At 36.5% G+C, this 15028-nt stretch overlaps 2 protein-coding genes across 3 annotated transcripts; one reads left to right on the top strand and one right to left on the bottom strand.

The window, feature by feature from the left end:
- Window positions 1-1296: 1296 nt before the first annotated feature.
- Window positions 1297-2872, top strand: insb (preproinsulin b). The gene is made up of 3 exons (XM_026280999.1): window positions 1297-1892; window positions 2040-2249; window positions 2332-2872. Exons 2-3 carry the CDS (start codon window positions 2069-2071, stop codon window positions 2472-2474), a joined length of 324 nt encoding a protein of 107 aa, XP_026136784.1. The 5' UTR covers window positions 1297-1892; window positions 2040-2068; the 3' UTR covers window positions 2475-2872.
- Window positions 2873-3128: 256 nt separating this feature from the next.
- On the bottom strand, window positions 3129-13873 carry LOC113114192 (hyaluronan mediated motility receptor-like). Of its 2 annotated transcripts, none has more exons than XM_026280998.1 (20): window positions 13676-13873; window positions 13077-13175; window positions 12887-12960; window positions 12370-12447; window positions 12064-12252; window positions 11872-11958; window positions 11681-11792; window positions 11140-11205; window positions 10976-11049; window positions 10771-10841; window positions 10340-10686; window positions 10095-10243; window positions 7422-7636; window positions 7220-7336; window positions 6910-7068; window positions 5502-5888; window positions 5279-5351; window positions 3902-4078; window positions 3669-3819; window positions 3129-3560 (listed from the first exon to the last, which is right to left on the bottom strand). In XM_026280998.1, the coding sequence occupies exons 1-20, from the start codon at window positions 13719-13721 to the stop codon at window positions 3541-3543; spliced, it is 2691 nt and encodes an 896-aa protein (XP_026136783.1). In that variant the 5' UTR covers window positions 13722-13873; the 3' UTR covers window positions 3129-3540. The 2 variants fall into 2 exon arrangements, with proteins under 2 accessions (XP_026136783.1, XP_026136782.1); XM_026280997.1 differs by having other exon boundaries at window positions 12887-12963; window positions 13676-13872.
- Between the last annotated feature and the right edge of the window lie 1155 nt (window positions 13874-15028).

The raw sequence follows: 15028 nt of genomic DNA, 5'->3' as shown, positions 1-15028 counted from the left end.
TCCCGATATCAGCAGGACAGTGCTTTGGCGCGGACTTCAGCTTCACAGTGGATCTCTCACCTGCTTCACCAAATTTAGTATTCCAGTGTAAATCTGAAAAAAAGGGCAAACGCCAGTCTTGCATGTTTTGGAGTGGGAGTGGAATGGCAGGGAGAGGGAAGGTCACAGCAGGGGTTAGTGCTGAATTACAGACTGTCACTGCTTGGACAGGGAGCCCAGACGCAGGGGACAGGCTGACAGAGCCGGTGTCCAGACGAAGAACAAGCTGCAGTCAGGCCAAACGCTCTTATATAAAACACTATTGGACTTTGGCTTTCCTCCTGTCAGCGCGTAAGACACGAGGCGGCTTTAAATAAATTGCTCTTGCTATAGAAACCAGATGTAGTGAGCGTATTTAGACTGTTAGATCTCTAAATTTTCACATCTGTGAGACAGGAACAGGATTAAGGGCATCATATCAGCACTTACTGTTTCTCACAATTTAACCAACAGCAAGTTTGAATGAAAAGTTCAGAACAGTTCATTAAAATGGTCTAATGATAAGGCATGTTAAATATAAAAAGAAAAAAAAGTATAAAGTTATATATCAGCCTTTATACTGGTTATAAAAAATAGCATAATGATTATGATAATAATAATTAATAATAATAATTATTAGTATCACTACTACTAAAGTACATAATATTATATTGTTATTCAAAATTATATTAATGTAACAACAACAACATTACTACTCCTTAGTGCATAATATTATAATATACTATTGTATTATTTTTTATATTATTATTAAAAATTACATAAGTTGTAACAACAATAGTAATTTTAATGATAAAAATAACAGTCAGTGCTTTTATTTGTGGAATATATTTTATATTATCCATTTAATAAAAATATTAGTAGTAGTAGAATAATTAGTATCGATATTAGTATTACTACTACTATTTACCACATACTATAATATACCATTTATGTTATCATTATTAAAATGTACAACAATAATAATACAATCAAAAAATAATGTTTATTTTGAACAGTTGGCAATTTGTATTTGCAGAATATATTTTATAATATTGACCATAACAAGAATAATATATGTTATTATTATAATTAATATTATATTGGTGTATTTGTTATTAATGTGATGTTAGAATATGGTTTTATAATATAATATAGCTTTCATTTGTGAAATGATTCCTAGAATCTCGTTTTTCAAGGTGACCTGTCTGCTTTGTGTTAATATGGTAATTCATTAAAAGTCTGACTGAAGCTCCATTCACAGCCCCCTGATAACGGCTTTATAACATACAGATGAAGGGAGGACTGAAAGAGCACATTGTTTTACCTCAGGGGGTCCCATTAGACGGGTCATCCGTGTGTCCCTCAGTGTTAACACTTGAAGAAACTTAAAAGGTGAAGATGCTGATGCTCTTCAACTGCAACTTGACACATTTTCCCCAGGAGTCTGTTTTTCAGAAGGCCTTGTGCCGCTTTAGACACCTCCGCACCCTTTCTCCATAGGCCCACTTTCATTATAAATCCTCACACATCTGAGAACTACTTCCTGCTCTCACTTGCCCACAAGGACCTGCATCCTGATTGGCTGTTTAGTACAATAAACAATTCAGCAAGATAAAATGATAGTATACCTAACTGAAATACTCTCCTGACCTGTACATTTTAAGCTGATCGTAATAAAGCCCATTACAGTTATCTGATGTGTTCCTAATACTTCTTAGCGAGGTGACATGCACACGGAGTCATGTCATTACACGGGAACTTTTGTTTTTCCGCTGATGCCATCAAGAGCGAGGGCTGGCAATGGGAAGCTATATAAGCAGCACGATTCATCCCAATCCTGACCACTCTGGATAGACTGTGCTCACCCAGGAAAGGTAAGTGGGAAACCAAACATATTTTGGTTGTTTTTCTAGTTGATAAAAGCTTGCAAAAACGTGGAAAGAACCAAATCATTAGGTGTTTTCATCAGTTTAACTTAAAACCGTGCTCTTCATTCATACATATTTATGCATTCATTCCAGGAAGTACATGTCCACAGCTTCTGCCCAGCATGGTCCTGTTGCTCCAGGCAGCAGCATTAGTCCTGCTGCTGGCCTCCCTGCCTGGATCACTCTCTACTCCATCTCAGCATCTGTGCGGCTCCAACCTGGTGGACGCGCTTTACCTTGTGTGTGGGCCTAGAGGCTTCTTTTACTCCAGCAGAAGCAGGAGGGACCTGGAGACTTTGCTGGGTGAGGACACTCTGTAAATGCACATGTACGGTTTTTAAATAGTGGAAGATTTCAAATGTTAAGTGTTCACTTCCTCTTCCAGCCTTGCTCTCAAATTTAGCAGATTACGAAGTAGCTGAGGCTGATCCTTTAAAGCAGAAGGTGATGAAGATGAAGAGAGGGATTGTGGAACGGTGCTGCCACAGGCCCTGCACCATCTACCAGCTGGAAGACTACTGCAGCTGAACAAGCTTACATGCTTTGTAAAGGTTAATGATTTTAATAAAGGATCATTACATGCAAGAAGTATTTGCTTGATTGTTTGCTTGTCAATTTTAATGGAGGCTTGTAGAATAAAGGAAGGTTCCTTCCAAAGAATACTGGGTGATAGAAACATGTTGTGGTTTCCCTTGTGTTGTAGCACCCTCTGCTGGGACTCTCATGAGTTTAGGCTCTCAAACTGATGAGAAATGGATGTTACAGTAAGAAAATGTGTAATAATTGCGGTATAAAAATTCCAGTGACAAAGCAAATAAAGAGAAAAGAAAGTATTTTATATTAAAAGATCCCATTCCCACGTTCTGTTCTTTTAATAAAAACATTAAAAATTTATATAAAAACTTAATCTAAAAAAAAAAAAAAAAAAAAAAAAAAAAAAAAAAAAACCTTTTCATTAAATGGGCATCTGTAGTTTTTACATTAAAGGGACAGTCCACCCAAAAAAGATGTGTTTACTCACCCTCAAGTCAATCCAAACCTGTACTACTTTCTTCTGTGGAACATAAAATATGATATTTTGAAGAATCTTTCCCACTGACTTGCATTGTATTTTTGATGGACTATCTCTTTAAGACCAGTGACAGACAAAGCAAACCAACCAAGTATTAAAATGACAAAAAATATTGCAAAAACTAAAATTTTATAGAAAATATGAGCAAGTTAAACAAAACAGCTCCTCACAAGGCTCGGTGAAGACTTCTGAACAGAGAGTGGGCTAACTTTGAACTTTTTAAAAAGAGTTTAAGACAATAGCTGCCCATTGCTGAACAAAACCAGATAACAGAAAATTCTGTGAATCTAAGCCCATAAAAGCACATTTTCACCACTGTAGCCAAATCAAGAGCAACATTTAAAAGGGGGATATAGTAAAAAATAACGGTAATACCACAGTATGAAATTAATATACAAAATAAAACAAATAAATTATTGTCAGAGGCACAGTCAGGACATTTGAGCTCTTAACCATCCCATCACAGTGTTGTTGCAAAGTCATCCATAGGCTACGGGCATTACAAAGGTAGTCCTTGATAGTTTAATAACATTTTTTGTTGCCTTGAAAACAAAGAAAAAACAATTAGAGTTTAAATTTATAATAAAAAGGACATACAAGAATAATATGCAATGTGTAGCAAGTCAGTCGATTGTTCTCGAGTTACTCACCTTGTGTAAGAGCTGAGGTGGGCTGCTGGTTTTCTTTGAGGTCGTGTTTGAAAGCCTTGCTGGGGTTGAATCTTTGTGGCATCTGGCTGGATTTGAGCCGATCCAGCTCTTGCTTCTGTTTCCAGACCTGTGCCCTTAGCTTGGACACTTCCTGCAGAACACACAAACATGCTCAGCTACATAGCACAAACATCAGTCAAACAATGACCATTCCCTTCTGACCAATGCCTTACTTGTTTGAGCTCAAAGTTCTCCTCTTTTATTTTGACCAAGTGTTTGATCTTCTGTTTCTGGTTATGATGACCCATCAGATTGGCGTAGGCATCGGCTAACTTGTTCAACTCTGCCTGCGTGGCTCCTTTCTCATTCAACAAAGCGTTCCTCTCTGCTGCAAAGTGGTCCAGCTGTTCCTGAAGACCAGAAGAAGCAGGATTCATCTAGCACATTTAAATAGTGAATAGTAATAGCAAAGTGCTTTTACTAAGTTTCATTGTGAAGCTTGTTACAAGCAAAGGTCTCTTTAAGCAAAAAAATAAAATGAAAAAAAGGTAATAAAAATATTTAAAGAGTGTGTTAGTATAGGTGGGTCCACAACGTGCGTACACGCTGTTTATTAAACACAGGGACGCACAGCAGCACACAAACATGCCAAATATTAAAAATTAAAGGATTGCATGTGCATAAAGAATTTTGTGTAGGCTATATATATATATATATATATATATATATATATATATATATATATATATATATATATATATATATATATATATATATATATATATATATATATATATATATATATATATATATATAAGTCATCGCATGTATCAGAATTAGGCTATCTATTTGCTCGCATTTGACACGTTCTGTCTTTGCGCTTGCCAAATTCCGCCGTGTAAATAGCAAATCTATCATGTCACGAGTGCAACTGTCTCTTAAAGGAAATGGATGATGAGACTCTGATTGGTTTATTGCACGTTAAGCCCAGAAAACACCCATTACTCATTCAGAGAAAAGGGACAACCCGTTTAGACCATGCGCACCAAGCGTTTTTCGGTCGTTAAAATAGCAAAAGTAGATTTGGACACGCCCTGAGTGCACCTGCGCTTTACACTTTGCGTTTAGATCGTTAAAATAGGGCCCTAAGCCTAACAATGTGAACTAACAAAATAAATATTGTAAACTTTTATTTCATGTGTATTTTAATTATCAAAGCCAAAGAGAAGATAAATCAGCAGAAAATTAAAACAAACTTACTGGATTTTGCAAAAGAAAAAACAAACAAACAAACAATTAAACTATTAATAAGAAAATGAGAAAACGTATATTAAAGAACAACAACAAAAAAAAAAGACATGGAAAACCCATTTATAAAAATGTAAAAGTAAAAAGGGGGAAAAAAATTCTAAGGGGGAAAATTTTAAAACCAGTTTAATTGTATAAAGGGAACAAAATAAAGAGGATTAATTTTGGGAAGAAAAAAAAAGAAAAAAAGAGAAGAAATAAAAAGCCAACTTAAAATCTTTACATAAGTTATGCGAAGAAAATAAAAAATAAATAATGTACAAAAAAAAAATTTCGGCACATTCAATGTAATCCTTGCCTACCTGAAATGGTTTTACTTTAGCATAGAGCTCTTCATACAAGTTTCTCCAGCGCTCGGTCTCCACATCACATGTGCTGGGAGTGAATGAACAATATGGCATTAAAAAAAAAAAAAAAAAAAAAAAAAAAAAAATATTACTCTTTCAACTGAGCACTGCCTGTCATAGTGCATGAGGACACTATGATGGACTAGAGACCCAGTTGAGTGCATTGTAACTTTCTCACCTTTGCAGCTGAGTCTCTGCGAGTTGTTTGTGATAGTCTTGCCTTTCCTCTTCCATCTGTCTGCATAGCTGTTGTCTCTCCTGCTGCCACTCAACAGCGTGATGCCGAACAGCGTCTCTCTCCTCCTGCACCTGCCTGTTCAGCTCAGAGACCTCTTCTTCCAGTTCCTCCACGCGGCCCTGCAGCCTGCTGGTTTCTGCAGAACAGCCCTCTACTGACTGCCTCCTCTTCTGTTCTCTCTCCAGCTGGGCCTGAGCCTGCTCTCGCTCTCCTCTCTCCCGCTCCACCTCCGCCTGCAGGCGTCTCAGCTCCTCACTCAGAGTCTCTGCTGCTTGCTTCAGCTCTTCCTCTCTCTGAGCCAGCTTAGTCTGAACTTCTAAAAGCATCCTGTAGCACAGCAAAACCACCAGCAGTTATCAATCACTTAGACGTTGACAGACATTTCAAAACGGTGTATATTCTGAATAGTACGGCAGTTGAAGTATGCCTTAATGGGAGTAGTAGGGATGGCAAAAAGTTACATATTAATATTCGCCATTTAAGCTGTTAACAAAAAAATAAAATGCAGTTATTTAATATATATATATATATATATATATATATATATATATATATATATATATATATATATATATATATATATATATATATATAAAAAAGTTTTGTGCTGCTTTCATATTAATGTGGATATAAAGTAAGAATGGATAAAGAAGACTTTAAGATTTAGATAAATCGCCATCAAAAGGAATCATAAAATCAAATATAAAATTACAAGCAATCATATATTAAAAAAATTTAAGTGTTGAAAATTGTGAATTATCTATTAAATCTGCATATAAAGAAAAATAAATAGAATAAATTAAATATTTTCAATTTATCGTCATTCGGGGGGCAATACTAACTTATTTACGCTTTAATTTAAGCACAGATATATTTGTAGCAATATTCAAAAATACATTGCATGGGTCAAAAATCATTAGAATATTAAGACGTTATTTTTAGAAGATATTTTCTAAACTACCGTATGTAAGGACTTTAAAGGCAATTTTCTCAATATTTTGATGTTTTTGCTCCCTCAGATTCCAGATTTTCAAATAGTTGCATCTTGGCCAAATATTGACCTATCCTAATTATTCAGCTTTCAAATGACATATAAATCTCAACAAAAAAAAAATATTGACCCTTATTTTATTCAATATTTAAATGTAAAATACATTTGAAGATATAAACACAGATATTGATTAGTCAATTACAATATCCTCATCACTTTGTTTATTTATTTTGTGGTAATAACTGACTGAACATTATTCTTCGTAACCTTGGACCACATTACTAACTCTGAAGGAGTTGCCTATATATGGGAAACATAGCAGATAAATACTGCAAACCTCTGAGGCGGGATACTGACCTAGCATGCTCCTCTTGCTGTTTATCCTGCATTTCCTGGAAGCTTATGAGTTTCTGCTGGTCCTGCTGCAGCTGTTGCTTGAGTTGGTTCATCTCCTCGTGCAGCTGATGGGCTTGAGCCTGGGCCTGCTCCTTCTGCTCACCCAGAAACAGTCTTGTGCTTTTGGAATTTAATGAGAAAATATTTGATGCAGACACTTAATTTAATGATGCTTAGGTGGGAAGATTAAAGATTAAGAACTGTTAAAGAAACTCATTTGAAATGTCCATGGACAGCATTTTAATAAACGAAAAAGCATTTAAAGTAACACCTCTCAAAGTCAGTAGCCACATCTCCCAGCTTAGCAAGACAGCTGTTGTGATCCTCTTCTAGTTTTTTGATCGTCATCACATGAGCCTCTTCTAAATTCTGCATCTCAGCACACTTCCTGCCCAAGGAAAACCAAACACTGGTCAGTTTTTACCAAAGCGATGCGATCAATCTCGACTCAGTTAGAAATGGTAAGTTCTCACTTCTCTAACTCTGTGCAAGTGTTCTTCAGCTCTTGCTCCAGTGTCTGGTTCTTCTGCGTGAGGTGCTGGACGGCCTCCTCACTGCAATGCTCCTGCTTCTCCAGCTGTGACAGCTCCTCGAGCACATCCTCCAGCTCCTCGCCGAGCTGTCTCTTCTCCGCCTCCGTCTCATCTCTCAGTCGCTCAAGCATGCTAGCCAGGGAGTCGCTGTGAGTCTGCAGCAACACACATTAGAGGAGCTTAAGAGACATTAGCCTAATCCACAAAGTCGATCAGGGAGACTTTGACTTCCTGACTGAGAGATGACGGAGTACAACCTGCTTAAAGTCTATTAAGATGCACTCTTCACTTAATTGTCCCACTCATGCAGATATAAATCACGTCGCAACTTTATTCACTATTGATTTTCCCTCTAAAAGTACCACAACTAATCACAAAATGGTATGTTGGAAAAGAGTTTACTATGTTGTGTCCAAAGATACAGATACTCAAGCTAATGAAATACTGGAATACAAGTAAAAAAATAAGCTTAACTGCCCTTCACCGCAAAGGGATGAACAATAAATGTATTGCAATGAATGGAGAAAAAAAAAAAAAAGGAAAAATATCCCAATATAATGACTCGTGTAAACAAATTTATGTTTCCTCTGTGCTGTATTCTGTGCTAGTTTTCTATGAGGTCTGTCAATAAAATGAAATAAAAGATTTATATTTTTACTTTTCGGTTTCTATTTAACATTTTGGATGAGCCCTAATATATATATATATATATATATTATATATATATATATATATATATATATATATATATATTAGTGCTGTCAAAATTAGCGCGTTAACGCATTCGATTAATTTGAAATATTTAACGCGTTAAAATAAAATAACGCAATTAACGCGGTTGCAGTTTTTTTTATTTCCAGTTGTGGCCTATGTATGTTCAACGTGCAAAGAGATATGGATAAGACCAAGGAAGGACTTTTAGACGGAAAGTTTCAGTATAAAACTCTGCCGGATTACTCTTCAGTCTGCCACAAGAAACATTATGACTGTATGACTGTAACAGTGCGTAAATCAGACCTTTCTGTAACGCTAACGTTAATAAGCTTAAACGAAAATAAAGAAATAATTGTGTAGCGGAGTATTTTTGTACACAGTGCCGCGAACTGTCAATCACTCCTGTGCGCGTGCATCACTGTCCTCCTCAGCTGCAGAAACTTGCGCTCTCTCTCTTCATCAAGCTTTAAAACAAAAAGGGTACAAAAAGATCATATTGTCTTTGGGCATAGGCTATAGATTAATTAGATAAATGAATATCTAAATTTGTGCCTTGCCGTCTACGGTATTTGTTTAGAACTTAGAAAAAAGATGCTGCAGCCGATGAGCAGCCAACGGGGGCTGCAGGACGACTCAACCTCCGCAGACAGTTTTTAATGTTTATCAGACAATAAATACTCAAGATTTTGCTTTAGTATAACTCACAACGAGTTTCACACACCTTCTCCGGCCACGTTGAGTTGTTGACACTTAACAGTGGGAAAAGCGACACATGCGCTATTCACTTGTATAACTTAAGGGTGAATGGGTAATGTAGTTTCTGCTCTGGGTGGGATGAATTAGGAAGCTTGCATTGTGAAGGGCGCTCTGAAAATCGGCAGTGCAGGTAAAAGATTAAAACCTCTATTAAAACAGATGTCCAAATGAGCGTACCGGTACGCTACAAGCACGTTCTGGGCGCACGGAGAGGTGGCGGTACGCTCAAGAGCTATATTTGGAAGTGGCGGTACTGAGTACCTGTGTGTACTGGCCCACTTAATGCACTGGCAATGACTATACTTTGGAATTTTTTTGCAGTCCACTTAGAATTCAACATGGAAATCATTTTTGTTTTTTATTGGCATTGATTGTTTTGAAATTCAAATGGTACTTACATGCCTGTGTTTTTATTTCTGTAATAAATATGGCTTTCAAGCCAACAGTTAATTTGGAGGATATTGATGGTTTATTGCAGGTATGTTGTTTACATGAGAAAATCTGTTACAAGTTAAACAAAAATTCCAATAAACAATCATATTTTGAATTTAAATTGTTTCTTTGTCTTGAGTTTACATTAATTATTTACATTTTACATTTACATATCCAAAAAGTTTCAGTCTTTTAATTGCGATTAATCGCGATTAATTTTAAAAAATTGTGCGATTAATTAGTTAATTTTTTTTAATCGATTGACAGCACTAATATATATATATATATATATATATATATATATATATATATATATATATATATATATAAAAATCTCATGGGTTTAGAAGAACATTAAGGTGAGTAAATAACTTTCATTTTTGGGTAAACAATTTAAAAAAAAAAAAAAAAAAAAAAAAAAAAAAAAAAGTTTAGTACCCATGAGCATATTTCAAATACAGTACATAGAAATATTTAAATTACATACTTTGTGCCAATCAAGCAACTGCTATTTATTTGAATGGGACTACTACCCAGAACAAAAGTATCAGACATATAATTGTGATTAACAATTTCATTGTTTTCATTGTTACACTTATAGTGTAAGGCAAATATTAATTTTTCACTTGGAATGGTTTATAAATAACAAAAAATGTTAATCGAAACAGGCCCATTCAATTTACTTTTTTGCTGTGAATATAATAAGTTCACCTTTTCCTCTTCCATCTGTCTTGTCAATGCATCATGTTCCTCCTTCAGCTTTTCGTATGCTTCTTTCTCGGTCTTCCTACTCCCCTCCAATGAGCTGATCTCTGCCTTCAGCTCTTGCACCCGTCGCAGACCCTCCTCCTGAGTCCTGGCTGCACACAATCACACACAGACAATCAAATAAAACTCACAATATGTGCATCTTAAAAAATACTTCATGCTGCAATTAACAGCAACATCGTATTCACCTCTTTCATCCTCCAGCACCAAGCATCGCTCCCCCATGAGTGCCACACGCTGATCCAGCTCTTCCTCCGTTCTCCTCAAGACCTCCTTCACGCGGGCCAGCTCCTGCTCCTGCAGCCGTACCACGCTCCGGGACTCCTCGAGATCCTGCGCTCCCTGCTGCATCTGCTCCTCCAGCTCTTTCAGTGAGGCCTGCGATGCCTGGAGGTCCTGCACATGCTGCTCCACCTCCCTCTCCTTCTCTTCTAGAGCCTTCTGGGAGACCTGCAGCTCCTCTTCCTTTACTTTCAGCACATCCTGACAGTCCTGCAGCTCACTGGTACATTTCTCCAACTTTTTCTCCACATCACTGCACAAGCCGTATAGAGCTGGATGAGGATGTGAGGACTGACAATAACAACAACAGCAATATGAAAACGCACACAGTTCTAACCTGAGGTTCTCTTGAGTGTCAGAGAACCGGCGCTCCACGGTGGATTTGTCCTGAAGCTTAATCCGCAAATCCTTTGACATTGGAGAGGGAGACAGACAGCTTATCTCAAACCAAGCAGCACTTCAAAGTCTGATGATTCAACCTAAGCGGTGAGTAAATGTCATCTGGCTCAGGAGAGTCAAATTCTGTTGACCAAAACCAATACCTGAATCTCTTCATTTGCTGAGTCCAAGTAACTCTGCAGGGCTTTGATTTCCTCCCTCAGCTCCTGGATTATGTCTTCAATTGAAGAACACAGGAAAGAAAGTGAGATGTAGCCAACTCGGATGATACCATAAGACACACACAAATCTTAGTATGCAAACTTACTGTGCAATTTATCCATTTCATTCTCCAGCTGCTCATTTTGGACTCTTGTCTCCTGATGAAGGTCCTCTAAAACAAAAAACCAACAGTTATATATATATATATAGTTATAAGCAAATTCTTCATGTCATTTAAACAAATACATAAATGATTTCTAAACTATGCCACTCAAAGTCTGAATTGTCAAACGTCTCTGATTTTACAAGCCTATACAATTTTACTTCTATAAAAAAGATTGAAATTGCAATATACTGTAACTAATGGGATTTCCACGATAACTAGACACCACTCACTAAATTTAAAAAAGGAGCGTAATTAGATCATGAGACAATCCTGTTAGAAACACTTAATGTGTAAAATTCATTTTCACTTTATTTTTACAGTATATTCGGTGCAGTTTTCAGCAAGTATTATATTGTGTTGAGAACATGGTCTAACTTAAGCATAGAGACACCGAAAACTTGTCAGATTGATTATATGACATGGAACTGATCCAAAAATATACCATATCAAGCATATACTGTAGTTCCTCAAGGTAACTCACCAAGATCTTTGTTCCTTTCCACAAGAACTCTAAAAGTTGCTCTGGCAGTCTCCAGGTCTGTTTCCAAGACCTTTACTTTCCCCTCGGAGCTGATCTGAAGAAAGCTCAGTTCCTGTTCACAAATCCAAAATTACACTGAGCAACTTGAAGACAAACTCTTCTCCATGCTTAAAACGACTGAGATAACTGACCTTGTCTTTGGCATCGAGTTTATTTTTTGCCTCAATGAGCTCAATGGAAAGAGCATTGATCTTCTTCTTGGTGATATCAGCAGAGACCTGAGAAAATCAAAGTGCCAAGGCATTCCTCAGTAAAGTTGTTTACGTGGAGCGGTTTACTTAAATGGAGACTGGAAAACACACTGCTACCAAAAGACTAGTCACCTTGGTCTTCAGGAACTCATTTGCTTTCTTCAACTCCGCGAGCTGCCTCTCGAGAGAAGCCACATTGGCAGCGAGGCCGGTCTTCTCTCTGACAGCTACAAGCAATTTAGACTCCAGCTTCTTCAGTTCTTCCTCCAGGGTCAGCAGCCTGCGGTCCTGCTCTCCTCTCTGCTGCACCAAAGAACGGATCTATACTCCAGCATCATCAGTGACAGTCAAGGTTAGGAGAAGGGACCATAGAAATTGATCAGGCCTCAAAGCAACAGACGCCCATCTAGGAAATGTTGAAAACATTTTGAAACCTACCTCTTTCTCTAGTAGTCGCTGATGTTTCCTCTCAAGTGTGAAACCATTTTTGTCCTTTTTGGAACTTAATGCATCAGCCTATATAAGGAAAAAACAACATGAAAAGCAAATTGTAAAACAGCATAATGATCATTGCACCAGACTGACAAATAGTGAATAAGTTTTTTTAGAGACTTTGATAATTCGGAAAAGGTGACAAGAGCCTACATGTTCACCCAAATTAACATTTATTAGATGTTTCCAAGGTCTTAAAACACATGGCTATTAAATAAAACATCTAACACTAATTATGTTTTGAAATGGGTAAGGGATAATGTAGTCTAGACTTTCATTATAAGGACAAAAAGAGTAGAAACATTATTCAAAATATTTTAGTTTGTACAGATTTGGCACTGCATGAAGTAAATGTTAGAATAGAGGCATTTAATAAGTTTTCTTATGCTTTTCTACATTTTTCTGCACATCTTTTAATTAACTAATTATTCAGGTATGGTTGAATCACATGTACATCTCTTACCAAACCATCAACAGACATGGTCCTCCGAACAGGAGACATGGGTACTTCTTTGGAGGGGGATGGCAAGGGTACCGCTGCTGATCAGCATTTTTAAAAGAAAAATTATGTTATTGAAAGGTAGAGCTTCTCGTTTATAACCAACAAATGAAAATTTGAACTCAAACGCCAGTTAAACACAATCGGTTCTCACTTTGTGGAGCAGTTCTGAAGCGCTCTGCTTTATGAAATGATGCAGTTCCTTTCACATCAGCAGACTTCACATCATATGTACCAGGTGGAGGAGCACAACCTAAAGATACGAAAATAATACGTCAAGGATCAACAAATAAAGGCTATGAATATGAACATCTCATTATCTGGGAGACATCTGACATGTCTTATACAGTCTGTGGTCTTAACGTGTGACGTCACTCTCAGCTGTGTAAAATACGTTACATGAGCGGCAGCAAGTCATTATGTGACTTTTGATTGTGATTTTGTGAAATAACTGCACAACTTGTAATTACGGTTGTGTAAAGCCTGTGTTTAAGTTATCTGATAAACTCTGCCAGAGAACTGACAAATCGCAGCTGAAAGAGAACAGCCGTTTAATAGAAAGCTGTATGAAATTATAAAGTTCAGCTTGGTTTAGACAGTGAGAACTAACGTAAGCAGATAACTACATTAATATAACTTTAATAATTTGTTTTTATAATTCAACTGTTTAAAGCACGTAACGGTTACTCTCAGATTCATTTTAACGCTAACGTTACGTCGCATAAATTAATAGAGAAGAGACGAGAAACTTACCGACATGCTCGTTAAATCTCTTTAATGGAGCTCTTGAGAAAGACATGACCGACAAAAGAGGTCGATACCTCAAATACCGTGGAAAAACCTATAAAAATGTAGAATTAGTTAAACTAAAACTTCAATGCGCTCGAACGTCAACAACAAAAGGTGCACAGCCGCTGAAATTTTGAAGTAGCAGTCCCGCCCAATATAGAGCGGACGTAATAGCTTTAGCCAATGATAATGAAGAAAATGTGACGAGCAGAAATGTAAACCAATCAGTAACGAAATCATCCTATACGTCACATCTAATTACGCAGTGCTCTCTCAAAATTCAAACTGCATGCATTGCGGTCACGGTGGGAGATATTTGAAAACAGGCAAATTATCTTTGACCTACAAAGTTGACATTACTTACTACATTTGTGTCTCATGATGATGATAGATAATGTTTGTATTGCATTAACAACTATTTGAAATATACATAGACGCAATTAATACATTTCCTTCATAATAGAAACCACTTCAGCTAATCTCAGCTTTTTATTTTTATTTTTATACGAACACTTAGAATAAATTACGAACAGTATATTTGCTTGTGACTTTGAATAAAATCATCTGCATAAATTAATCATGTAAAATCAGACACAAACACAAGAAAGATTTGTTTACTTTTATTCAAAAAAAACTTACTGTCTCCAGACAGATACAAATCAGAAACATTAACAGTGGATGACAGAGGACAAGGAAACGGTTATGTATGAGTTTATATCTCTGAACAGGAAAGAGTGATATTATGTTTTAAATGTTAACAGAAAAAAGCACTAGAAAATTAAGCTTTACGTTTAAATGCATGTATATTTACACAGTCTATTCAGCAGTTTAATTAATGTAGTGGTGAGGAACAGAAGACAGTTCAAGCCGAAGGGCATTTACTTTCATAAACTTAAAATCTGTCTGCACACCTTCTTTTAAATAATTACACTCATGCCATTTTAGAAATGCACTGTTCCTTTTCTGATGTGAAAAGTTTTCAATGTACCTTACATAAAAGTTTCAACATGGAAGATTTATGTTTGACTACCACCTTCTTTTCCTTTTTAAAACAAGGATGTTTTAAGGCCAAGGCATGGAATGATTAAAAAAAGTATACCCCAGACAAAATGCACGTCTGCAATATAAGTTAATGTATTAATCAAGCTTCATAGAGCTGCCGAATGCAATGCTGTAACATTAAAGGATCTCATAGGATGTCATTGTTACACTTCAAATATTTCATATCTGGAAAAACAAACTTAGCTGAATGAAACAGTTCTGTCCATGATTTTCAACCAAACTAATTTACAATTAGGAAAAAGCTGAAACCTAAAA

This window comes from Carassius auratus, chromosome 14 (genome assembly GCF_003368295.1).
Source record: "Carassius auratus strain Wakin chromosome 14, ASM336829v1, whole genome shotgun sequence".
Lineage (NCBI taxonomy): Eukaryota > Metazoa > Chordata > Actinopteri > Cypriniformes > Cyprinidae > Carassius > Carassius auratus.
This window is presented reverse-complemented; position numbering and strand designations above follow the sequence as displayed.